Source organism: Rattus norvegicus, chromosome 10 (genome assembly GCF_036323735.1).
Source record: "Rattus norvegicus strain BN/NHsdMcwi chromosome 10, GRCr8, whole genome shotgun sequence".
Classification (NCBI taxonomy): Eukaryota; Metazoa; Chordata; class Mammalia; order Rodentia; family Muridae; genus Rattus; species Rattus norvegicus.
In genome coordinates, this window is record NC_086028.1 from 60286028 (window position 1) to 60313268 (window position 27241).

The 27241-nt window shown below is 41.8% G+C and overlaps 1 protein-coding gene and 1 pseudogene across 4 annotated transcripts in view; one reads left to right on the top strand and one right to left on the bottom strand.

The window, feature by feature from the left end:
• The window catches only part of Smg6 (SMG6 nonsense mediated mRNA decay factor), a 228111-nt gene that overhangs the window by 1400 nt on the left and 199470 nt on the right, over positions 1-27241 (top strand). For 2 of the 4 annotated variants that reach the window (NM_001105808.1, XM_063268674.1), the window contains exons 2-8: positions 2158-3913; positions 4503-4695; positions 5228-5338; positions 7301-7407; positions 7657-7735; positions 11847-11957; positions 12261-12473. In NM_001105808.1, the coding sequence (NP_001099278.1) occupies positions 2158-3913; positions 4503-4695; positions 5228-5338; positions 7301-7407; positions 7657-7735; positions 11847-11957; positions 12261-12473 (2570 nt within the window). Of the gene's footprint in view, positions 1-968; positions 1111-2157; positions 3914-4502; positions 4696-5227; positions 5339-7300; positions 7408-7656; positions 7736-11846; positions 11958-12260; positions 12474-27241 lie in introns of those variants that run through there. The other 2 variants (XM_039085509.2, XM_039085511.2) reach the window with 2 other exon arrangements.
• LOC120095370 (U6 spliceosomal RNA) lies at positions 8772-8858 on the bottom strand (annotated as a pseudogene).

The following is a 27241-nucleotide window of genomic DNA, read 5'->3' on the forward strand; positions in this document are numbered from 1 at the left end:
ACCAGACTGTTTTCTCTCACTGCTCTGGAAAATAGTAGTCACCATCTCTCCTGGCTCCGCCCCCAAAACTAAGTTTAAAAGTTTACTCAGGGTGCTGAGGTTAAACGGCTTTTCTTGGTTCGCATTTGGTGGAGAAGCTAAACTTTTGCCAAGGCAGCAGTATCTTTTATTTTTGTGTTCATTTTTCTTTTGAGACAGAGTTTCACCTTGTATTCAAGATTGGCCTTGAATTTTACTGTGTAACCCAGCCTGGCCTTGAGTTTGTATACTTTTCCTGTCTCAGCCTTCTGAGTGCTGGAATTCTTTTTTTTTTTTTTTTTTTTTTTTTTGGTTCTTTTTTTTCCGGAGCTGGGGACCGAACCCAGGGCCTTGCGCTCGCTAGGAAAGCACTCTACCGCTGAGCTAAATCCCCAACCCCGAGTGCTGGAATTCTATTCATGTGCCACCATACCCAACTTTCAAATCAGAAATCTAAAATTTTAGTTTCCTCATCCTCCCCCCCCAAAAAGTGGCCAAATACTTGGCTATTAGCTTGTTCGCATTTGTATTTACTTTATAATTCTGTACTAAGATTTTATATAACTTGAGTACTGGATAATATTCTTACCAGTTCCTGTCACTTATTAACTGTAAGCAACATATACTTCCAAAAAAAAAAAAAAAATAGCTGTTTACCACACAGTGGAGCTTGGAGAGTGTTTTAAAAAATCCTCTACTCTTCTTCTTTTTCCTTTGTGTTTGAAACAGGATCCCATATAGCCAAGTAAGCCTCAAACTCTGTAGCCTTGAACCCTTGACCTTGCTGTCACTTCCCAAGTGCTAGGATTTGTAGGCATGGATTTGACTGGGCTTTAATATTTTTGAGTCCTTTGGTCCTTTGAGAGCATGTCACAATTCATCCTTTGGTGCCTAGGAAAGGCTCCTCTAGTGGAACTTTCTTTTTTCTCATATTCTATCATCATCATAGTAGCAGTTAGTCTCAGTATTCTAATGATATAGTCTAGGCAGCTTTTCTTGAAATGATTCTGCTGGTTGTTGTTAAAGAGTTGGTGAGGATGAATGGAGTTGAAGATTGTAAAAGGAATTGCTTACTGTTTATGTCAGTGGAAGGTATGTGACTGGAGTGTTGGTATCTTAAAGTGTAGATTTGTTTTGATCAAGTTCACACACTGAAGTTGCAGTTATTTTCCCAGAGATCTCTAGGACTGAGGCTTGCTATGCATACCACTCTAATATGTGTGTGTATGTGTAAATATATGTTTACATATATAATATAGTAAGTCAATAATAATGTAATATCTGATACATATATACCAGTATATATATTTATGCAATGCTGGGGATTGCTCCTAGTAGTCTCCTATATGTGAGGCAAATACTATTTCACTGGGCTACATTCTCTTCTTCATCCTAATACGGTAAAGGAATTTAGCCACCTAGAAAAATATTATAAACAGGAGCAAATGCTAACCAGGTATGATATACACTCCTTCAATCCAGAACTTGAATGGCTGAGGCAGGAGGACTGTGAATTTGAGGTCATTCTGAGATACATGTGGTGAGAACCTGATGGAAGGAAAGAAGGAAAGAAAGAAAGAGAAAGAGGGTCTCACTGGTTAAAAGTACTGACTACTCTTTCAGAGGTCCTGAATTCAATTCCCAGAAACCACATGATGCCTCACAACCATCTGTAATGGGATCTGATGGTGTGTCTGAAGACAGCAACATTGTACTCACATATATAAAGTAGAAAAGAAAGAAGGGTTTGACTTACAGGCAATAATTTAATGGCCGAATATATTAGAGATCTTTGATTCTGAAATAGTGAAGTAGTTTGGGGTCTTTGAGATCTGAGTAGGAATATGACTTGGGTAAATCAAGAGAATACAATCCCCCTCTATTTCTATAGCTCAAGCATGTGTAACTCTAATGCAGTTAAATTCTTAGCCTCACTGCCTACTAAACAATATAACTCCAAATTTCTGCTTTTGTAGAAACATTCTTTCCTGACTACCAGTATTACCAGTTGGATTTGTAATTCTTGCTCATTTTTGTGGTGGTGGTGGTGGTTGTTATATAACTAGAATGACAACTTTCCCTCCCTCTCTTCTCTATTATTCTTTTCCTTTGTGTTGTTTCCTCTTATCAACATAATAGAAAACATGAAGGAACTAAAGGAACCCAGGCAGCGCAAAGATAACAGGCGCCCAGATTTGGAAATCTACAAGCCTGGGCTTTCTCGACTGAGAAACAGACCTAAAACCAAGGAGGCTTCTGGGAATGAGGAATTCAAAGATGAGATTGTGAATGACAGAGATGCTTCTGCTGTTGGGAATGATACACAACTTATTAAAGTTTGCAAGGAATTGGACAGCCAACAGCAAAATGGCCCTATAGATGCAGAAAATAGTCAGGCACAGGAGACTTTCTCAAAGACTGTTGGACTAGAGGACCGAAGTCTAAAAATCATCAAGAGAATCAAGAAACCAGACCTGCAGATCTACCAGCCTGGAAGGCGGTTGCAGACTGTTACCAAAGAGTCAGCGGGTAGGGCAGATGAAGAAGAAATCCTCAACCAAGTGGAGCAGTTGACGATGGAAGGGGATGAGTGTAGGGGAGAAGCTATAAAAGAAGAAGTTATCAACAAACCGGATAAAACCGAGATAGAAAAGAGCCAAAGTAATGACCGTGTAAGAACTGCCAAGGGAGAAAAGGGGAAAAAGATTGATAAGGGGGAGGGGTCAAAAAAGGTGACTGATGACTCTGTCCAAGGAAAGCCTGGCTCTGTAAAGAGGTACTCACGATCAGACAAGAGAAGGAACCGCTATCGCACTTGCAGTACCAGCTCAGCTGGTAGCAACAACAGTGCAGAGGGAGCTGGCCTGACTGATAATGGATGTCGCCGGCGGCGCCAGGACCGGACCAAAGAGAGGCCACGACTGAAGAAACAGGTATCTATGTCCTCAACTGATTCCTTAGATGAGGACAGAGTTACTGAGCCTGATGGATTAGGGTCCAGGAGGAGCTCAGAAAGGAAGAAGCATTTAGACAGAAATTGGTCTGGCCGAGGTGAGGGTGAACAGAAAAGCAATGGTAAAGAAAACCGAGGCGCCCTTCGTGTCACTTTTGATGCAGAAGCCATGAGTAAAGACTCCCCTGTGGTAAGGTCAGTCAAGGAGAATGTGGATAGAATGAATTCTGACAAAGGCTCAAGCAGTGGGGGTAAGGGCTCTGAGAAGCAGGAGTTCAGAAACCCGAAACAAGAACTTCGAGATCGTGGTCGTGGTATTCTGATTCTGCCTGCCCACACTGCCCTATCTGTCAGTTCATCAGGTTCTCCGGAGTCTACACCTTTGGGACCTAGACTTTTATTTGGATCTGGTAGTAAGGGATCTCGGAGTTGGGGCCGTGGAGGCACAACCCGCCGACTATGGGACCCAAACAATCCTGATCAGAAGCCTGCTCTGAAAAGCCAGACACCTCAGCTACATTTCTTGGACACAGATGATGAAATTAGCCCTACATCCTGGGGTGATTCACGTCAGGCCCAAGCATCTTTCTATAAATTTCAAAACTCTGACAACCCCTATTATTATCCTCGGACACCAGGCCCTGCCTCTCAGTATCCCTATACAGGCTATAGTCCTCTGCAATACCCAGTGGGCCCTACAAATGGTATGTATCCAGGGCCTTACTACCCAGGCTATCCTGCCCCCTCAGGACAGTATGTATGTAGCCCTCTCCCTGCTAGTACCATGAGTCCTGAGGAAATAGAACAGCACGTGCGGAACATGCAGCAACAGGAGCTCCATAGGCTTCTCCGAGTGGCTGACAACCAGGAACTGCAGCTCAGCAACCTGCTTTCCAGGGACCGCATCAGCACTGAGGGCATGGAGAAGATGGCTCAGCTAAGGTATTGAGTATTCTTTCCTACTGTCTTGCTTAGAGGGAAATGGACAGCTGTAAGGCTCCTGTGGCTCAGGAAGGTAGAGGATTTTTAGGTAAACCACTGCGTATTACCTGCCTTTCACATGAATCCCTAACCCCAACAACCCCACTTGGGCATAGACATCAAGCCTGGAGCCTGTGCATCTTATCTTGTATTAAGTGCTCTGCCACTGAGCCACACTTGAATTCCCTTTACATTGATTTTTATAAGCAACAGGCAGTTGGGAAAGTAAGTTTTAATTCTAGCCTTAAAGCTGAGTATACTTTAAGGGGAAAAGTCTTTAAGGGAACGTATAGTTCCAGAATGGCATTTTCAGCTTATGCCAAAGAGTTTATTTCAGCTCTTCAATGTAGGTGTGCACACACAGCAGTATGCTGTTCTCCTGAGCGTAAGTCTGTCATGTAGAATAGGAACTTGTAGGGTTAGTAGGATGCCTGGTCACGCTTCAGATCTCTCGTCAGGACGGAGGTGGCTGGTGTGCAGGAGGCTCACCTCTTGGGTCTAGCTTTCCTGTGATGTATTGAAGCTAGACTTTACATGAACTTTATTCCAGAACGGAACTCCTGCAGCTGTACGAGCGCTGTATTCTATTGGATATTGAATTCTCTGACAGTCAGAATGTAGATCAGATCCTGTGGAAGAATGCTTTCTATCAGGTGATTGAGAAATTCAGGCAGCTTCTCAAGGATCCAAATATTGAGAACCCAGAACAGATTCGGAACAGACTCTTGGAACTCTTAGATGAGGTAAACATTATTATTATTATTATGATGATGGTGGTGATTATGATGATGATGATGTCTTCAGGATAAAGTCTGCAGCATCTTTTAGTTTGTCTTTTCTACTGGAAATGTTTTAGAACAGAATATTTTCAGAATCCTTACCTTTTTTCTCGCGTTTGGACCTGGTCTACCTGTAGTGCGTCCTCTGGACTGTACTTATAGACAGTTGGAGCTACTTTTTTTCAGTGCTCAACTCCTGGGCTGTATCTCCAGACCCAGAGTTACTTTTGAACTTGGAAGCTTTCTGAGTGAGAGGGGCAGGGGGTGGAAGGAATGAGAGCTGAAAAAGGTGGTAGATGAATCATATATTTTAGAACATGGGAGGCTCACTGTAAGCCACTGCTAAGGTTACTTGACGGGTCTAACCACTTACTTACTGTAAGTGCCTTTTATATAGGATGGCTGGGCATCGATAGATTGTGAAAGGGTCGTTTGCCCCAGGATCTGGTAAGTAGATTAGAAAAACTGATTGATTCATATTTCTTTTTCTTTATAGGGCAGTGACTTCTTTGATAGTTTGCTTCAGAAACTACAGGTTACTTACAAGTTCAAACTGGAGGACTACATGGATGGGCTTGCCATTCGAAGCAAACCATTACGAAAAACAGTAAGCCAGTTTCTTTCTTCAGTTTAAATTTATTCATCTAGGTCCAGCTCAGTGGTGTAGTACTTGGGAGGCAGAGACAAATCTCTGTGAGTTCAAGGCCAGCTTGGTCTACATAGTGAGTTTGAGGACAGCCAGGACTATTTGGGAGTCCTCAAATAAACAAAAATTGATTGATCTATTTAGTAAGCATTTATCTAGTACCAGTTATGTCCTAGGTAGCATGCTGGGTGTTTAATGAATGATACAGTGTAGTAGAGGAACAGATAGATGAAACTAACTATCATAAGCAGGACACTGTGGTATGTGTCAGTAGTCCCGGATCAGGAGTTCAAGGCCAGCCTTGCTACATAGTGAGTTCCAAGCATGTCTGGACTATATAAAATTCTGTTTCAGAAACAAAAAACAAAAGAATTGTAATGTCATACACACTATGATGTATTTCACCTTCGTAATCTAAGCACTTGAGACAGTGACCATGAGAATTGCCATGAGTTTGAAACCAGCCTTGGGCACACAGTGAGTTCTAGGGTAGTCTGAACTACAGAGTAAGATCATGGCCCAAAAGAAAACAAGGAGACTGGAGAGACGACTCAGTAAGAGCACTTGTTGCTCTTGGCAGAAGACCTGGACTTGGTTCCTACCATCCACATGACTACTTACAACACCTGGAACTCCAGTTCCAGGGAACCAGTGGTGCCTTCTGACTTGTGTAGGCACCACGCATGCAAGTGAAGCACATAAATATATAGGGACAAACACTCAAACACACAAAATAAAACATTTTTTAAAAAGATTTATTTAATTTATATACATGAGTACACTGTAGCTGTCTTTCAGACGCACTAGAAGAGGGCATTGAATCTCATTACTGACAGTCGTGAGTGTGGTTGCTGGGAATTGACCTCAGGACCTCTGGAAGTGCAGTCAGTGCTCTTAACCACTGAACCATCTCTCCAGCCCCCAACTTTTTGGTTTTTTAGTTGTTTTGAGACAGAAACTCAATGTATAGATCAGATCCCTGGAATTCGTTGTATAGTTCTGGCTGGTTTTGAAATCAAGCTCTGCCTGTTTTAGGCTTCAGAGTAAAGATTATAGGTGTGTGCCCCCATGCCTTGTGGGGTGACCTTTTGTTTTGATTTTATTATTTTTTTTCTTTTCTTTTTTTTCGGAGCTGGGGACCGAACCCAGGGCCTTGTGCTTGCTAGGCAAGCGCTCTACCACTGAGCTAAATCCCCAACCCCAATTTTATTATTTTTTAATGTGCGCATGTCACTGGATATGGAGCTTACCACTTTGACTAGACTCTGGTTCTCTTTCTCCCCACCTACTGCAATAGGTACATGGGGCCAGGCCAGGCTTGTATGGGCGCTGGGAATCCAGACTCATCTCTCCAGCCCCTAGAATAAATATTCTACAAATTTGAGTTTAGTCTTATTTTATGTGAGTGAGTGTTTTGGCTATATGTATGTCTGTAACCATGTGTGTACCTGATTTCCACTGAAGTCAAATCAGGGTGAGTGCCTAGAACTGGAGTACAGATGGCAGTGAGCCACCATGTGGGTTCTGGGAACTGAACTCTGGTCTTCTGCAAAAGCAAGAAGTGCTCTTAGCAACTGAGCCATTTCTTCAGTACCTGAATATATATTTTTAAACACAGACAAGGAAACCCAGTTCTAGGCATTCTAAAGCCTTCCTTGAGATCTCAGAGATTGCTTGACTTAGAGTTTTAGAATGTTCTTTTCCATGTGCATGGGATTCAGAGTAGGACTTACCACTCCTTTAAGTGCTGTGTTTATTTTTGTATCATGTGTTGGCTGTATTTTAGTGTTTAAGGTTAGTTTGAAAACTTGACTATTTTGAGGTCTGTGTTTTACCTTGTCATTCTGCTATCAGATCCCACTCATTTTTTCTGGTACTGAATTGTGTTTCCTGGTACTTTACTAACAGTTGTCTCTTCTGTAGGTGAAATATGCCTTGATCAGTGCTCAGCGCAGTATGATATGTCAAGGAGATATCTCTAGGTATCGGGAGCAAGCCAATGACACAGCAAACTATGGGAAGGCTCGCAGGTACTTCTTCTTCACTCATGATGTCTCTCCCCTGTGTGGCATTGTGTGAATCCCAGTAAGGAATCTCTCGGGTCAGTTGAGCTGCCTCTCCTAGGGGACATCTTACAGTTGTCCTTAATTGGTCCCTTTAATTGTGCTTGACCATGCAAAGGCTACATCTAGTTAATTATGACTTAGTAGAAGTGCTGTGAGTATGGACTGGCAAAGAGTTGACAGGAGTTAGCATTTCATTCTGTTTTTCTATTCTAGTTGGTATCTGAAGGCCCAGCATATTGCTCCCAAGAATGGGCGCCCCTATAACCAGTTGGCTTTACTGGCAGTGTATACGGTAAGAAATCCTGTGGATAAGGGTTTCCTAAGCAGTTCTTTTCCTTTGAGCTAGAGTTTGTTTCACTATATAGCCCAGGCTTCAGGTTTGTTATCTTTGCTTCAGCCTCCTAAGTGCTGAAATCAGAAAGCATGTTCTACCACTCCACAAACAAGTTTCTTAAGGTACTGATTGAATTTGTACTATTACGTTTATCTCTGTTGATTTATTAAATGTGTGAAGGTATGCTTGTAGAGATCAGAAGACCTGGAGACCTGCTTCTGTCTTACCATGAAAGTCCCAGGGACTGTATATAAATGGGCAGCTTTTGCAGCCAGCACCCTTACATGCTGAGCCTCTTGCTTAGCCCCCGAATTTATTTATTAATTTACTGTTTTGTTTGTTTGCTTGATTGGTTTGGGTTTTTTGAGACCAGTTTTCTCTGTGTAGCCCTGGCCATCCTGGAACTCATTTTGTAGACCAGACTGGCCTTGAGCTCAGAGATTCCCCAGCCTCTGCCTCCCAAATGCTGGGACTAAACATGTGCATCACAATGTCCAGTTTGTTTGTTTGTTTGTTTGTTTGTTTATTTATTTATTTATTTATTTTTCTGGAGCTGGGGGCCGAACCCAGGGCCTTGCGCTTCCTAGGTAAGCGCTCTACCACTGAGCTAAATCCCCAGCCCCAGTTTTATTTTTATTGTGTTACTTTTATTATTTTTTTTAAGGAATTATTTATTTTAGGTATATGGGTACACTGTATCTGTCCTCAGACACACCAGAACAGGGCATCAGATCCCATTACAGATGGTTGTGAGTCACCATGTGGTTGCTGGGATTTGAACTCAGGACCTCTGGAAGAGCAGTCAGTGCTCTTAACCACTGAGCCATCTCTCCAGCCCCTGTTACTTTTAACAGGTCCTTCCTTTTTTTTTTTTTTTTTTTTTTTTTCTTTTTATTTGGAGCTGGGGACCGAACCCAGGGCCTTGCGCTTGCTAGGCAAACGCTCTACCACTGAGCTAAATCCCCAACCTCCCCCCCCACCCCCCGTTACTTTTAAAAATATGAAATGATTCATTCTTGTACAGGGACCATGCTAATCTCTATATTGTTCCAATTTTAGTGTATGTCTTACCAAAATAAGCACTGGATTTATTTATTTCATTTATTGTTTTTCTTTCTTTCTTTTTTTTTTTTTTTTTTTTTTTTTTTTTTGAGACAGGGTTTTACTGTGTAGTCCTGGCTGGCCCAGAACTCACTCTGTAGACCAGGGTGACCTGTAGAGCTATACCTGCCTTTGCCTCCTGAGTGCTGGGATTAAAGGTGTGCGCCACCACCACCCTGTACTGGATTTATTTTTAAGCAGATTCTTACTTTGTAGCCCAGGCTGTCCTTAAGGTTGCATTTCTTTTAAATACTAGGCTGGAAGGCTTGTGCTGTCATATCTAGTTTAGCATAGGGATTTATTTTTCATTTTCTGTTTTATATATATGAGTGTTTTGCTGTTGTATGCTTGTGCACTATGTGTGAACAATGCACTCAGAGACCAGAAGAAGGTATTAAATATTTCTGGGACTGGATTTACAAACTGTTGTGAGCTGCCATGTGGGTGTGGGGAATCAAAATTTGGGTCCTCCACAAGAATAGCCAGTACTCTTAACTGATGAGCAATAATTTCTCTAGCCCTATAAATTCAGTTTTGATAACATCAATCCCAAGATTGATTTCTTTCCTATCCTTGTAGGCTAAGGCCCAGCCCTTTCAGTCTTTCACTTTCAAACTCCTTTTGTTTCTCTCTCTTCTTAATGTATATGTATTTATTTATTGTGTGTATGCACATCTGTATGTGTGCCAGCCCCTGTTTGAATATGAGCATCGCAGGACAACTTGAAGTGTCTCTCCTACCACCATGTGGGTTCAAAGATTCAAACTTGGGTCATTAGGGTTGGTGGCAAGCGTTTTATCCACTGAACTATCTCTTCAGGCCCTGCTTCTGTTACTTTTTCGGTGAGTTGTCAGGGGACCCACACTTTAGTTGTTCATACCTTCACTTCACTGCATTTAATTTTCCTAAAGGAATGGTACTCTCCAGCAAACAACAGCTTGTTACTCTGCATCTTGTTTCCTTTTCTTTTCCTTGGCTGCTCTAGAAAGAAGGTAAAGACCCTTTACTTCCCTCCCTTAGGGTCTCACTCAGCCCTCAGGATTCAGATCTTTTTCTCCCAGATGCCTCTTTTGAGACAAAGTCTCATTGAGCAGCTCTGCCTAGCGGATCGGGGACAGTGGTCTGGCTGGCTGGGAACTCAGTTTATAGACTAGGTTAGGTTGTCTTTAATCCCAGTGCTGGGATTAAAGGCTGAGCCACCATGCTGTGCTTGCCCAGATCTCTGACACGCCTAACTTTTTGTCTAAAGTGGCTACTTAGCAGATGCACAGTAAGCACATGATCACACCTCTCTAGATTTGCCAACTTTTTTTCAATGTGGCTCTAATCAGGAGAAAGGGACCTTGGGAACTAACTGAGAAGACTCTATGGTGGAAGAGGAGGAAAAGATGTGGGCGGGGCGATGGTGTGGGCGGGGCGATGGTAGGCACTGAGGTCTCAAGAATAAGGAACAGCTAATGCTATTTTCAGCAAAGAGAAGAGTCAGTTGTCTCTCCCTTCCCCCTCCTCTCCATCTCCCCCCCCCTCTCTCTCTCTCCCTCTCCCTCTCCCTTTCTCTCTCCTGTCTCCCCTTCTTTCTGCCTAACTTTCTTTCTGTCTTTTCTTGACTGGATTTTGCTGTATTGCTTAGGCTGTCAGTCCTTTCCTAAGCTTCTCAAGTGCTGGGATTGCAAGCCATGGACCACTGTACTGAGGTCTTGTATTTGTTGTTGTGTTGGCGTTGTTGTTATGAAACAGGGTTTCACATAATCTAGGCTGGCAATGAACTTGCCATATAGCTGAGGATAACACTAAATCCAGTCTTCTGCCTGTGCCCCCAGTGCTGTGATTATAGGCCTGTGTTGCCAGTGTCCAGTTTTAGCTGGTGCTACAGATCAAACCCAGGGCTTTAAGTGTGATAAATAAGCACCTATCCACTAAGCTGTATCCAGCCCCTGTGACGGATACTTAACAGCCTCTAAAATCATTGCCCAAGCAAGCAATATTGGAATTATATTTACATTCTTCATTTGTTCATAATAGAGGTTTGTTTTTTTTTCTTCTTTTTTCTTTTTTTTGGAGCTGGGGACCGAACCCAGGGCCTTGTGCTTGCTAGGCAAGCGCTCTACCACTGAGCTAAATCCCCAACCCCATAATAGACGTTTTTAAAAAGGAATTTTTGCTTATGGATTAAAATAGTTGATTAAATATTGTTTACTGAAGCTCTTCTTTAACCTATAGAATCATCTTTTAAAGAAAAAGACAACTTGTCCTCATTCTTTTTTGTTTTCTGGTGACTTAAAAAATTTGCCTATGTGTATGTGTATTGCACTTTTTTTTTTTTAAAGATTTATTTATTTATTATATATAAGTACACTGTAGCTGTCTTCAGACACACCAGAAGAGGGCATCGGATCTCTTTACAGATGGTTGTGAGCCACCATGTGGTTGCTGGGAATTGAACTCATGACCTCTGGAAGAGCAGTCGGGTGCTCTTAACCGCTGAGCCATCTCTCCAGCCCCGCATTTTTTTTTTTAATGATTTACTTATTTATTGTATATAAGTACACTGTCACTCTCTTCAGACACACCAGAAGAAAGTATCAGTTGGAGGGACAGGACAGGAGAAATAACATTGTTTCTTGTATCAGCTTGGTATTCTGGTGTCAGAAGAAAGCTGAGTTTTGCCAGGTGGTACAATTGAATATATAGCTATATTGGGGAAGGGAAGCTTAGACAGGAGGGTCACAAGTTCAAGGCCTGCTTGGATTACAGAAGTTCAAGTGGGTACCAGATTGAATAGTTTAGTGAGACCCTACCTCAAAGTAAACTTTTTAAAAAGACAGGGGCTATAGTTCAATGGTAGGGCATATGCCTTGTATGTACAAATCCCTAATTCAATCACCAGTATGTTTTTATAAAAGGGAGGGAAAAAAGCCAACAAAACAAAACAATCGGTTGACCAAATATCTCTGACTTTTTTCTACAGAGGAGGAAGCTTGATGCTGTGTATTACTATATGCGCAGTTTAGCAGCCAGCAACCCTATCCTGACTGCCAAGGAGAGTCTCATGAGTTTATTTGAAGAGACTAAGCGAAAAGTAAGCAAGCGTGCACATGGGCCTATCCTTCCTAAGAGAATTCGTGTCCTCTGGGCTTCACTGACGGATTATCAGTTGGCCCCTGCAAAGAACAGATATTGAAATCAATCTTCAGGAGGGCTGGTGGGGCCTTTAGAGTGTACCTGTTCCACTGCATCTAGTTCACAGAATTAATGAAATCTCTATGCCAGCAGAGATGATCTCTGCCACTTTGGTACTGTAGCAGAATCCTTAGATTTTTAGTCTTTAGACTGCAGACACAGATGAGAGAGGAGAGTCTGAGCTTGTGTGTCTGTTGTATAGGCCGAACAGATGGAAAAGAAGCAGCATGAGGAGTTTGATCTGAGTCCTGATCAGTGGCGTAAAGGAAAGAAGTCTACTTTCCGGCATGTTGGGGATGACACTACTCGCCTGGAGATCTGGATTCATCCATCACATTCTCGGTCCTCCCAGGGCACTGAGTCTGGGAAGGATTCTGAGCAGGAGAATGGTCTGGGCAGCCTGAGCCCCAGTGATGTAAGTTCTTGAGAGTGATGCAGTGTGCCAGACTAGCTCAGCCAGTCTGGCTGCCCCAGGTCTTGCAGTCCTGTGCAAGCTGGGGCTGAGGTATAGACAGCTTGCTTTAAGACATTTATCTATTTATTTAAAGGGAAAGGGTCTTACTAGTCTGGCCAGGAACTCACTTTGTAGCCCAGACTGGTCTCTAACTTGTGACAATCTTCCTGTCTGACTCATATAGAGGTGAGCCACAATACTTAGCACCCCCCACTTATTCTGGAGAATACTCCCTACTATAGGTTCCCTTATGCCTCCTTGGTTCTCACAGATCCCTTTATCTTTAGAATGTGCTTCCCTTACTCACCACTATGTGGCACTGTAGAATTTAGTAAATGTAGAATTAGAAATTGTTTTGCTGATTTGAGTTGGGCATCACCAATTTGTACTAGAATTTGCTGAGATTTGGTACTTTGCTAAGATAATGTACTTAATCCTGGTTGGCCTTCTATTTGGAGTACAGACTAAAGCATCATGTGTAGGTTGGCTAGTTGTTTTGTGGTCAACCATCATTTATTTATTTATTTATTTATTTGACTGTTTTGCTTGCATTATGTATGTGCACTACATGAGAGTCTGGTGCCAGAGGAGGTCATGTGGGGTTAGATCCCCTGTATCTGGAGTTAAAGAGGTTTTGAGCCATTATATGGGTTCTGGAACTGCAAGAATAGCCACTACTCTTAACCACTTAGCCATCTTACCATCTCTGAGTCTTTTATGAGGTAACCTCTTATGGCTTAGAGTGTGTCAGAAAATGGCTTCTTCCCTTGTTGTCAAGGCAGCATTCTAAAGAAGTGAGCAGGTAGTTAGGCGCAAGTGTAATGGAATTTGTTTGGGTATGTACCTGATTTTTTTGTGAGCACAGTAGTCATGTGTCAATTGAAGTGTGAAGAATGAGTAGAAGTTAGCTAGAGAGGACGGAAGTAGAATGGTAAAGTACAGCCCAGGCAAATGGACTATCTGTAGATTCCTGAGCTTAGGGAGAAAAAAACAGAGGAAAATTGTTCAGTGAGAGGAATTCAAATGATTTATAGAAGGATTTGAACCAATAAATGGTTTCAGAGATGGAAAGATATGTGTCCAAAGAGCTTAGATGAGGGTAGCCCAGAGAGAAGGGAGAGTGAAGAGTAGCACCTAGCTTTCTGGTTTAGAAATTGAAGGGGTGGTGCCAGGTGACCACACCTGTAAGCCTTGTACTTGGGTGACTGAGCAGGGGGCTTAAGCACAAAGACAAGGTTATTCTGGGTTACTTAGTAAGTTCTAGGCTAACCTGAGCTATAGTATGAGATCCTCTCAAACAACATTAACAACAACACCCTACAGGATCATTCCCCTAAGCAAAACAAAACCAAGTAGATGGTGGTTAGTTTCTTAAGGTGGACTTTAATAATGGTAGACCATGTTTTAGGACAATGACAATGAGTTTAATTTTAGAGCTGTTGCATTTGTCTTTGTGTGGGAAATTGAAATAAAGATACTCAGGTGATAACAGGTGATTGACACTGAGGAGAGTGGTTCGGATCAAAGAATATTTCTTGTTTTGGGGCTGGAGATGGAACCCAAGGGTGTGTGCTTGCTAGGCAAATACTCCCTATTATTAAACTGTATTCCTTGTCCTGAAAGGGACTAATTTTGAAGGCATCTTGCTAGATAATAATGATACCATGAGAGTGAATCATTTGTTCCAAGTTAAGAACAGATGGTTGGCATGGTGTTCAGTGAGTAACATACCTAGGACCAAATCTTGTATTGAGTTTGATTTCTGGGACCTACATAGTGGAAGGAGAGAACTGACTCTCATTAGTTGTCTTCTGACCTCCGCATACGTGCCATGGTGTGCACTTGTTCGTTCATTCATTCATTCATTGATTTTTTTTTTTTATTGGTTTTTTTTTTTTTTTTGGTTCTTTTTTTCGGAGCTGGGGACCGAACCCAGGGCCTTGCGCTTCTTAGGTAAGCGCTCTACCACTGAGCTAAATCCCCAACCCCTTTTTTATTGTTTTTGGACAGCATCTTATACTGTAACCCCCTGGCCTCTAACTCATGACAGTCCTTCTGCCTCTGACTTCTGGGTACCAAATTACAGGTATGAGTTACAATGAATTACAATTCTTATGTTTTTTTTTTTTAAAGATTTATTTATTTATTTATTTATCTTCACACCAGAAGAGGGCATCAGATCCCATTACAGATGGTCGTGAGCCACCATGTGGTTGCTGGGATTTGAACTCAGGACCTCTGGAAGAGCAGTCAGTGCTCTTAACCACTGAGCCATCTCTACAGCCCATTCTTATGGGTTTTAATATAAATTTTCTGTTTGTCTTCCTGTTTCCTTCTTATTCTTTAGCTATTTTGTGGATGACTTAGGAAGTAGTAATTGATAATGAAACCATCCCCTTCTTGGGTGCCTTGGTGTACATGGGGGCTTCCTGTTAATGTGTGTTCTAGCAATTTGTTTTGGTTCCTGCAGTTAGAATCCATCACTGCTGCTTTGGCTGCTTTGGGTATTACAGCCCAAACTGAAAGCCTATTTAACTATCATTTAATTAAAATGATAAATCTGTTGTCTTTTCGGGTAGGACTATACTGTTTAATTTTTTACTTTATTATTATGTCTATATGTATCCATACATGATATCTGTGAGCCCACATACTATGGCCCTCAAATGGCAGTCAGGGCAAGTTTGTGGACTCAGTTTTCTCTTCCCACCCACCCTTAGTTGGGTTCCAGGGATTAAAATCAGGTGGTCAGGCTTGCATAGTAAGGGACTGTACCTGCTGAACCCTCCAACCAACCCACAAGTATTTTTAAAATGAAAGCAGAAGACAGTTTGAGAAAAGATTTTGTAGCTTTCTTTGATGTTGGCCTCATAATTGGGGAACATATCTTATAAAGATATAACTAATCTTTTGTAGAAATATCTTTTCAGCAGTTGTTGTGGCTGGGCATAGAGCTTAGTGGTAGAACGCTTACCTACATACACAACCACCTACTTGAAGCTCAGTTCTACCACTGAAAAGGAGTAGTAGTAGTTATGCAAGTCTGGTTTTATAATGTATATCTCAGTGAATAAATTTTCAGCAAGTAAGCTGTTACTGATTCTATTACGTTCTTAGTTTGTGTGTGTGTGTATTTGTGTGAGGTGTATGTACAAGTCTGCGCCTGTGCCTGTGCCTGTGCCTGTGTCTGTGTCTGTGTCTGTGTCTGTGTCTGTGTCTGTGTCTGTGTCTGTGTCTGTGTCTGTGTCTCTGTGCGTGAGTGCACCCAGCAGCCAGAGAGGAGATGTCTTTCTAGCATGCTCTGCCTTGTTCCATTGAGGCAGGGTTTCTTGCTGAACCTGGAGCTCATATTATTCATCGAGGCTGATGGCCAGTAAACTCCAGTGAGCCTCCTGTCTCTGCTTCTCTCAGTGCAAGGGTTATAGTTATGTATGGGATCACACCTGACTTTTACATGGATTTCATGCTTGCACAGCAAGTATCTTTAGCCTGAATCATCTTTCTTGCCCATTTAGAGTGCGAGTGTGCCTGTACCATGGTGTATTTGTGTTCAGAAGAGAAACTGTGGGAGTCGATTCTTTTCACCATGTGGTGCCTGAGACTGAATTTGGGTTGTCAGGCTTGGTAGCAAGCGTTTTTACCCAGTGAACCATCTCAGTTGTTCTAATCTTACTTACTTTTCATGTGTGTATACTCATGCCATGATTGGCTTGTGGAGGTCATAGGTCAACTTCTAAGAGTTGGTCCTCAACTTCTGCTTTGTTGAGGTAGTCTCTCTTTACTCTTTTCTGCCAGCACATAGTATACTCCAGGCTCACTTCTTCAAGCTTCCAGGCCTTTCTTCTGCTTTTGTATCCTATGCCATAATATTAGTGCTGGGATTGCAGATGTGCACCACCACACAGCCTTGAATATTTTATATTTTTTATTTGTATAAGAAATAAATTGTATCTGCCAGATCAGAGTATGTGCCTGCATGAGTTAGTTCTTTCCTTCCACTATGTAGGTTACAGTAATTTAGTTCTTGTTGTCAGCAAGCAGTTTTACCCTCTGAACCATCTTGCCAGTGCAACCTTGAACTTCTTTTTTTTTCTTTTTTTAAAGATTTATTTATTTATTTATTTTATGTATATGAGTACACTATATCCGTCCTCAGACACACCAGAAGAGGGCATCGGGTCTCATTACAGATGGTTGTGAGCCACCATGTGGTTGCTGGGAATTGAACTCACGACCTCTGGAAGAGCAGTCGGTGCTCTTAACCTCTGAGCCATCTCTCCAGCCCAGCCTTGAGCTTCTGATCCTCCTGTCTCTGCATCTCAAGTGCTGGTACAGGCTATAGATGTGGGCCACCACATCCAGTGTTTAAATAGTCCTTGGGATCATACTTGGTGCATTGAACATTATAGGCAAGCATTTTGACAGCTAAGTTATGCTCCTAGCCTTTTGCTTTTCTTTTAGAGAGTGTCATAGCGTAGGCTGACCTCAAACTCCCTCTGTAGATGAGAATGATCTTCAACTTCTATACATCCTGAATTGCTGACATAGTCATACAGTACCATGTCCAGCTGTTAATTATATTAAGAGGGTGCGTGGCTGTGTGTATGGGTGTTTCTGGGATTGAACCCAGGTCCTTGAGCATGCTAGACAAATATTTTACTACTTAGCTACATTCCAAGGCTCAATTATTTTAATTATTCCAATATATAAATATATTCCAAAGTAAAAATTTCAAATAATTGCAGGAATACATGGACTAAAACGTGACGGTTGTGTAGGTATTTTTGTGGTTTTAGCCTATGTATCATCCTCAGTAAACAATTTTTAAAATTCTTTCCTTTTTTTTTTTAAAGATGTAGTTATTTTATTTACATGAGTACACTGTTGCTGTCTTCAGACACACCAGAAGAGGGCATCAGATCCCATTACAGATGGTTGTGAAGGAACCATGTAGTTTCTGCGAATTTAACTCAAGACTTATGGAAGAGTAGTCAGTGCTCTTAACTGCTAAGCCATCTCTCCAGCCCCAATTTTTAAAACAATTTACATCCCTGAGCTTTGAACTTTCTTTTTAGACTAGTGCTTTTGAGCCAAAAGCCTGTAGTTTTGAAGCTGTTCTGTCCACTATGGAAACCACATGCCTGATCCTGCCTCAGTCTCAGGCCTCAGTTGGCTTCTCTGTTTTCTTATTTTTTTTTTTTCTTACAGTAGGTTTCTGAAACTTTAGCTTGCTTTTTCTGCTCTTAGTGTTACACAGCTTCATAATTAGTTATTTATGCTAGAGATAGTGGAACGACTAAAGCTGATTTTTAACCTTAGAAGCACTGATCATGGGAAAGACAGAAACCTAAGTTCTGTCTGGTGCTGTGCAGTGCTATTTCTCTCATTTGCCACATATGCAATGATGGTGCCTCAGTTATGCCCATTTCCTAATGTCTGTCTTCTGGGTACCTACTAGTGAGGTTACTGCCTTAGTTTGTCTAAGACTCTGTAGTGTTCATACAGTGATGAAGCTTGTCTAACAGTGCTTTTCTTAGAATATATGCTCATTTAAATAGTCTGGACTATGTATAGTGGAGTGTGGCAAGTGTTTTAACAAGGGCAAGCCTGAGCAGCTGCAGGAGCCTGCAGTCAGTCCCTAATGAAGGCATACTCAGGGAGGTTAAAGTGCAATGTTGGGGCATTTCTACACTACACTGAGAGCTTAAAAGCATGGAGACTTAGGGAACTGCAGTGCTTAGCCTATGTGGCTGGAGATCAGATGTGAAAGGAGTTCTTGCCAGATATATAACTATCCTTCATCTCTTTGCTTCCCACATTGAGTCAGCACCAAGTACTGCTTAATCTGATTCGATACTGGAAGTCATTGGCTTCTCTCCCTTCTTACTGGTGTCACCTCTTCTACACTATCATCATGTATGGGCCTCCCTCACTCCTAGTCCTTTTTTTTTTTTTTAATTTATTTATTTTATGTATATGAGTACACTATAGCTGACTTCAGACACACCAGAAGAGGGCATCGGATCCCATTACAGATGAGTGTGAGCCACCATGTGGTTGCTGGGAATTGAACTCAGGACCTCTGGAAGAGCAGTCAGTGCTCTTAACCGCTGAGCCATCTCTCCAGCCCACTCCTAGTCCTTTTAAGAATTTCTTATTTTCTTAGTTTTCTTTATTATTATTAATTGTCATTATTGTTATTCATTTTTAAAAAATTTTCTTTTAAAGATTTATTTATTATATATAAGTGCACTGTCGCTGTCTTCAGACACACCAGAAGAGGGCATCAGATCTCATTACAGATGGTTGTGAGTCACCATGTGATTGCTGGGAATTGAACTTAGGATCTCTAGGGAAGAGCAGTCAGTGCTCTTAACCACTGAGCCATTTTTCCAGCCCATTACATTTTTATTTATTTTGAGTCTCTCTATGTAGCCCTGGCTGTCCTTGAACTCACTGTATAGACCAAGCTGGAACTCACAGAGATCTTCCTTACTTTTCTTTCTATGTGCTGGGATTAAAGGCATGCACCACCATGCACATCTTACTTTGTTAAAGATGTGCTCCTCAATGAGCTCCCAAAACACTTGAAACTTTTTTTCACACATTTTTGTGATTTTATTTCTCTTTGAAAGTCTGTGTGCATGTGTACATGTGGAAGCTAGAGGTTAGCACTGGGGATCTAAAGTTACTCTCCACTTTGTTTTTTCAGACAGAGTCTTTCAGTAAACCTGGAGCTCACCTAATCAGCCAGTCTAGCTGGCCTTCGAGTCCCAGGGATCTTCCTGCCTCCCCTTTCCTGGTACTGGGATTATAGGCATGTATCACTGTGCCCAGCTTTTATGTGGGCTTTGGGGATCCAGACTCAGGTCTTTATGCCTGCATGACAGGCGTTTTACCTACTGAGTCATCTCCACAGTTTGTCTTAGAAATCTTAGAAATTTGTCTTTAGAATCAAGGTCCAAACTTTCTATCAGTATCTTCTGCCGATACACCATTGTTTTGAACAATTTTTACTAGTTTTTGCTTCATTCTTATTTACCTGTGATGTCTCAGCTTCGAATTCTCCCTGCCCAAGGAATACTTTTCTAGCCCTTGAGATTAGCTAGTTCTCATTATGAGTGTATGATGTGTGTATGCAGGTGTGGGGGCCAGAGGTCAGTGTCAGGTGCCTTTCCTTTGTTTCCTTATGTCCCTAGCCCTACGTGGAGTTATGTACGTGTACATGTTCTGCCCTGCCTGGGTGGTGGGATCTAAACTCAGGTCCTCATGACTGCACAGTTAACACTTAATCTGCTGAGTCGTTTTCCCCAGATCTGTAATCCTAGTTCATATTCATAGTTTCCTAATTAGTGAAGTGACACATGCCTTCTAATTCCAGCATGTAGGAGGCAGAGACAGGAGAATCCTTGTAAGTTTGAGGTTGGCTTGGTCTACACAGTTCCAAGATAGCTTGAGTTATGTAGTTAGACACTGTCTCAAAAAAACATTTGAAGAAAAAATGGTAGTCGATGAAGTGTTTTGGTGCTGTTTACTATTTCTGAGATTTATCCCTTGCTGGACTAAAGACTCTGTAAAAGTAGTCAGTCAGCTTCGTCTTCAATGTGCGTACATAAAGACTTAAGGAAGTCTTAGTTGATATATGTATCAGAGGGGAAGGATGAAGACAAGGCAGCAGGAATCATAACTTTTCAGTATTGAGGATTGGAAATCAAGTACTGAGGGGATCTGGGGAGACATAATCACACCCATGTAATAACCAAAATGACTGTCCAATGGAACAAACATTTGTTTTTCAAAAAATACTCATTCATTAATAATACTAATAATCTCATTAAATGTTTAATGAAAGTTTTTTATTGAAAAAAAAATGCATGTAGCTGATCAATGGTGCATTCCTTTAATCTCAGCACCCAGGAGGCAGAGGCAGGTGGATTTCTGTGAGTTCAAGGCCAGCCTAGCCTGGCCTACAAAGCTAATTTAGTGTCACAAGGTGTCGTTTTTGTTTAAATCTCATGAAGGAGTATATAATGGAAGAGAGGGAAGGAGGCAAGGGGACAGGGGAGAGAGGGTAGGGGAGAGAGAGACAGAGAGAGAGGGGCGGGGCTGTGGTGGTATATACCTTTAGTCCCAGAACTCTTGAGTTCAATGCCATTCTGGTCTACAGAGTGAGTTCCAGGACAACAGAGCTACACAGAAACCCTGTGTGGAAAACCGAAACAAAACAAAACAAAAAAACTTTAGTAGAAATACTTCAATAGCTCTTTCAGATAGCTGTGGATTCTCTTCTTTGATCCTGTATCAAGACTTTTAAAGTGGAAGGTTTGGGGGCTAAAGAGATGGCTCGCTCAGTAGTTAAGAGTGCTTTCTGCTCTTCCAGAGGACCCAAGTTCCATTCCCAGAACCCACATCAGGTTGTTCACAACCACCTATAACTTCAGCTCCAAGAGTTCTGGTATTTCTGGTCTCCATAGGCACTGGCACTGAAATGTACAAACACACATAAACATACTTAAAAATAAACAGCTTTTAAAAAAATTATTAGTTTTTGGTTTTTTAAGACAGGATTTCTTTGTGTAGCCCTGTCTGTCCTGGAACTCTGTGTAGCCCAGGCTGGCCTTGAACTCAGGGATCCTCTTGCTTCTGCCTCCTGAGTGCTGGGAGTAAAGGTGTGCATCATTATGCCAGGCTACAGCTTCCTAAAGGTCAGTGAGTGTGCAATACTGACAATGCGTGCTTCATATTCTCTCGTGGAAGCCTGTGCCTTACAGTAAGTACACTTTGAATTGGACTTGAAGTTATTTTTACTAGTGTATTATAGATAGTAATGGGTTTCATGATGCATGTGTTTGGTGTTTCCCCCTCTAACCCTTTGTTATCCCTTCCACTGTGCTCTTTCTCTTCCCAGTCTCACTTCCATTGACTTTTTTTTCCTTCCTCCCTTCCGTCCTTCCTTGGAATTGAACTTAATTAGGGCTGTTTACAAGAGTATGGGTGAGGGATTATTTAGAGGAGCATGGGTACCTGCCAGTTGCTATACCTATGACAAAAATGTAAATGTCTCTTCTTCCAGAATCCTGAACTGTTCTTATAGCCTCTTGGAGGCACGTGGCTTCCTGATTCCCTCCTCAGTCTATGACAGTGCTAAACAGCACAATCTTTACATCTCTTGGGTTGATAATCACAGCTGCTCAGAGTTCAAGAGTGCAATTCCTCATCCTCGGTGTAACACCTCATCCCTATCTCTTAGACTCTTAATTTCTTTCTGCCTTCTCTTCTGGTTTGTTCTGTAAGCAATGGAGAGGACAATGTAGATGTCTTGTTAGGGCTCAGCTTCAACAGTTATTCCCAGCACTTGACCAGTTATGTGTTTTTGCAATAACTGTTGCCTGCTACAAACATATGCCTTTGACTAAAGCTGACAGTAGCACTGGGTTATGCACACGCACTCACACCACACAAATATACATATATAATTTTTGTTTTGTTTTGTTTATTTGAAACAAGATTTTTTGTGTAGCTTTGGCTGTCCTGCAATTTTCTCTGTAGACCAGGCTGGCTTCAAACTCAAGAGATCCACCTGCCTCTGCCTTCTCTGTGCTAGGATTAAAGTCATGTGCCACCACTACCTGGCTCAAACAAACATATTTAGAAGGCAATTTCACACGTACGTTGTGTCCACTTACCAAAAATCAGCAACGTCTCCACTGGGGCCTATCAACTACTTAGCCATAGGCTTTTGGGTTTTTTTGTTTTTGTTTTTGTTTTTGTTTTTGTAAAGATTTATTTATTTTTATGTATGTGAGTACACTGTTACTGTCTTCAGGCACACCAGAAGAGGGCTCCAGATTCCATTACAGATGGTTGTGAGCCACCATGTGGTTGCTGGGAATTGAACTCAGGACCTTTGGAAGAGCAGTTGGTGCTCTTAACCGCTGAGCCATCTCTCCAGCCCCAGCCATAGGCTTTTGAATGGGTTTGTAATACCATACCTCCTACATTTCTCCTGTGGAGTAGATATAACATCCAATCAGAAAATGATTGATTGTCTTCATAACAGACTTGCCAGTGTTTTACCAGCAGGCACGTTTGGTAGTGTAGCACAACAGTTCTACAGTGAGTAAAACTGGTGATGAGAGCCTGCCTTCAGCAGCCTGCATACCACCCTCTGGCTTTGGGAGTGCCAGCCAACAGTATTTGTGGGTTTCGTTGTTGAAGGTACGTGGGGGTCTGTGTGTGAGCATGTACATGTGCATGTGCATATGGAGGCTGGGAGGCGGTACCAGCTTCCTCTGGAACTGGTGTTGAAGGCAGTTGTGAGTCCCCTGAAGTATGTGCCAGGATCAGAACTCAAGACCTCTGGAAGACTGGCAAGCACTCTTAACCAAGGTCTCTTCGGCCTTACAGTGTTTGTTTTTAAAAGGAAGTATTTTGTATTATAGAAGTAATATTACTCTATCTCAATCAAATTAAAAACGCATACATAGTTTGTAGTGAAAGTCACGTTCCTACTTCCTTAGACAGCACTGTCAATCAGTATTTGGTAGATATAACTTTAGACTTTTTTTTTTAATAGTTTATAAGTTGTACATGTAAACACATACTTTCAAATCCATGAAACACTGCTGCCCCCACTTTGTGTGTTTGTGTGTGTGTGTGTGTGTGTGTGTGTGTGTGAGAGAGAGAGAGAGAGAGAGAGAGAGAGAGAGAGAGAGAGAGAGGACTGTCAGTTGAACCCTGGACATCATGTATCACATATGATAGTCTACTACTGAGCTGTCTTCCCGGTCCTGAAAGACATTATTTAACAAAATCTATATACAGTAATCTGTGGCTTGCTTTTTAAAATTATCAGTTGGATATACAGTTAGTTCTGCTGTAATGTAGCACACATGTTCCTGGAAGTCACTATGTGGTACAAAGTTGTGCAATAACAAGGCTTATGGGGAAGTTGGAGTTGTGACTCCACACTCAAGAATTATTCAGTGGCATTGAAGAAAAAAAGAGATAGGAACCTAATTAAAAGCAGTTATTCAATTTTATATGTGTTAAGTGCTTAATAAGTATGTAAATACTTTCTTGTGGGAGTGAGCTGCTGTAGGGGTTGAGTTGTGAATTCCTGGGAAAGATGGCTTTTATGAAGGCAGAAGGGCACTGTTGCACTGACAGGGCACAGGTGTGGCTCACAGCCATGATCAGGGTGGATGGGACGTTGGTGCGTTTAGAGTGAGAGTGTGTGTTTTATGTGCTGTTGCCCAGCTTTGTTCCATGTCTCAGTCTGAAACCTAAGATCCTTGAACTCTTTTTGTTTGTTTGTTTTTTCAAGATAAGGTTTTTCTGTGTAGCCTTGGCTGTTCTGGAACCAGGTTCTGTAAGATCAGGCTGGCTTTGAACTCTCTGAGATCTATACCTGCCTCTGCCTCCCAAGTGCTAGAATTAAAGGTGCGGACTGACACTTCCATTGCTGCCTGGCATGGCCTTGAACTTTTAACCTTGCTGGGAATAGAGGCACGTGTCATGGCTTCTAGTGAGCAGAATCATATATATCAAGCACAGCGTTAGGGTGAAAATGTTCCTCAGTGCACTTGGTCATGATCAAACAAACTCCTGTTCTCATTTTTGTTCTTGTACTGTGTTGTCATGTTGACTCTAACCTAGAGTCTAGGTTAGCTCTTCCCCTGAGCTGTGTGTATCTCTTGCTCCATTTTTGACATGAATATTTTGCAGAACTGTTTGACTTGGTATCTTCTCAATGTGTTCTTTTTCTATCATATGTTCCTAATTTGGCTATATATTTTATTACAAACATATATGTTTATATTTTATTTGTTTGTTGAGACAAGATGTCTTTGTAGCCCTGGACTGCCCTGGAACTTGCTTTGCCCCAGGCTGACCTGCCTTCCCAGCCTTCCCAGTGTTGGGATTATATGATTGCCTCACTGTGCCTGCCATATGTCATGTATTTAACTTAGATCACTTCAGGTTTTTTTAGTGTATTGCTCGTTCATATTAGCTGTTGAGTTTTGAGTATTAGCAGCCCTAGTAGGATAGTCTCTTTGACCATTTCTAGAATTTCCACATAAATGATTAGAGATCCACGAATAATCAGGAAGTTTGACTTACTGTGGTTATTAGTAATCATAATGATGTCCCAACCAATTTGTTCTGAATCTGCCAGATGTCGGCTTTGGTCCTCTCCTCTCTGAATGGTTGTGGGAGGGTTGGTTTTAAGTCTTGAGATGTGGTATGGGTCGAACATCTAGCTTGGCAGAATGGCCAGTGCAAGTGGTGTCCTGTTAAGATTCCCATTTAAAATCCCATCAAAAATCTCCCTGCCAGGAGTCGGTCTGGCTGTCTGGAGAGCCATGTTGAGGTCTTCTTCATGAAGAAGGTGGTTCAGCACTTCCGCCTGGAGGTTGGGCTCAACCACGTGAAGCTTTCCTAGGCAGCTGCAGACTTGAAGCAGTTCTGTCTGCAGAATGCTCAACGTGACCCTCTGCTGACTGGAGTGTCTTCAAGTACAAATTTCTTCAGACCCCAGAAAGTCTGCTCCTTTTTGTAGTCATATATCCTGAGGTTTCTCAAACCACTTTTCATGAACCAATGAATATTCAAGAGAACTGTTGGAAGTCTGTACAAAAGCTTCTCTTTAACCTGTGCCATAATACACAATCTTCTAGTTGTCAGTCCTTAACATCTACCTCTCAGGATTTTCATGGGTTTCTGTGTCACAAGGTTTAACTGTTTTATATTCACTGGCTATAGCATACAATACAGCAGCATACAAACTTAAAAAAAATCCCCTGCCAAGTAAACTGTTGAGTTGGTGTCGAGAGAGTTCTGGGTACTTGTGGTAGCTCTTCCTGTGCTTTGTCTCAGACTATAGGAGTACTTATCTGAACAGTGGATTGTTGCTGTCAATGAATTAATCAAGGACGTTACAGCACCAGAAATAATTTTCATACTTAAAGGCAAAGGTCTGTGGTGCAACTGTTAAGATTTAAAACAAAAACAACCCTTTTCAGATTTATTTAATTTTTATGTTTTTTTAATGTATATAAATGTTTTGCCTGCATATATGTGTATACCACATGTATTCCTGGTGTCCGATAAAGTCAGAGGAGAGTGTCAGATCATCTGGGACTGGAAATTACAGAGATGTGTGACCACTGTGTGTGCTGGGCACTGAACCCAGGTCCTCTATAAGAGCAGCAAGTGCTCTGACCGCTGAGCTGATTCTCCAGCCCCATTTTTTTTTCTTCTTATTGGCTAGTGTGATACCGTACTTTTTTATTGGTTATTTATTTACATGTCATACGTTGTACCGCTTCTCAGTCTTCCCCTCCAAAATCCCCATCCTCTTCCCCCTCCCCTGCAGCCCCATTTTTTGAAGCATCTGATTGCTCTGTTTTTAGCATTTTACATAGACCATAGTACCTGTCATGTGCCTGGGAAGGAAGAAGTGTGATACAGTTTGCCCTTGAAATTTTAGTAGCCTGTGCTCCACAACCATCTTCCCTGTCTGCTTTTCCCCCACACTTGAGTGTGGAGGTCAGAGTACAGCCTGGTGTTGTTTGTTCTGTTCTTCCACCTCAGTGTGGGTCCCAGGGTTGTCCTTACTGGCTGAGCCATCTGGCCAGCCCCAGTTTTGGTGTTTTGTTCTGTTTTGTTTTTGTTATTGTTTGTTTTGAGACAGTGTCTCACTAAGTAGACCAGGCTGACTTGGAACTCATGGGAGATCCCCCTCCTCTGCCTCCCAAATGTTGGGATCAAAGTTGTGTGCTCTTAAGCCAAGTTCAATGTTGTTATGTTTCAGATTGCTTTGTGTCTAGTGTGTAAATCAGCAAACTTCTCCCATGAAAGGTTGGCTAAATGTTGTAGGCTTTGTAGATCTTATGTCTCTATGCCTTTGTGGTGTTAAATGAACATGGTTGTGTTACAGCAAACTTTATTGGCTAAGACAGATGAGGATGGGCCAGGTTGATTTGACTTTAGGCCTAGTTTGCCATCATCTGCTCTGATGGGCCAACATCTAGGCTTCAGTGTATAGATGTTTTGTTTCTGAGACAGTAGAATGTCATCTGGACTAGCCTCTAACTTGCAATGTAGACCTCCTGATTTTCCTGCTTCCACATCCTGAGTCCTGAGTTTCAAGGTGTGTGCTACCACTCCTAGCTTGTAGGTGATTCTTGTTATTTGGATAAATATTCTCTGTATTTTCTCTATAGATGAATAACAACTTTCTTGTTCTTAGGAACACTAGACACCATTATGCCTATGGTCATTTAAAACAGTAAAATAACTAACATTAAGAAAAAAAAGGAAGCTAAGGGGCTAATTAGAAACAAAGGGCACATATTTAAACTAAATCCTGAAACCTGAGGCCAAAGAATTTTCTTGTTTGCCCTAGCTGAGAAAAATATATGGAGTTAATCACATTTGCTCTTTATACATGTCTGGGGATGACTGCAAGAACACCACACGTCTTATTGGTGGTGTTACAAATAAATTTTGGTGATTAAGTCAGTTTATGAGTACTGTGAGAGAGGTGCCCTTGGTCTAGACCTGGCAGTCATGGGTTCAGGTGTATAAAGAGAAGTGGAATCAGAAGGCTTCCTGGAGAATTTAACCAGGCAGAGTCAAAAAGAATATTCCAGGAACAAAAACCAAAGAAGGTGTGGCACAGAGGGACCTGCAGATTCACCTGCCTCTGCTCACTTGAGGGCAGT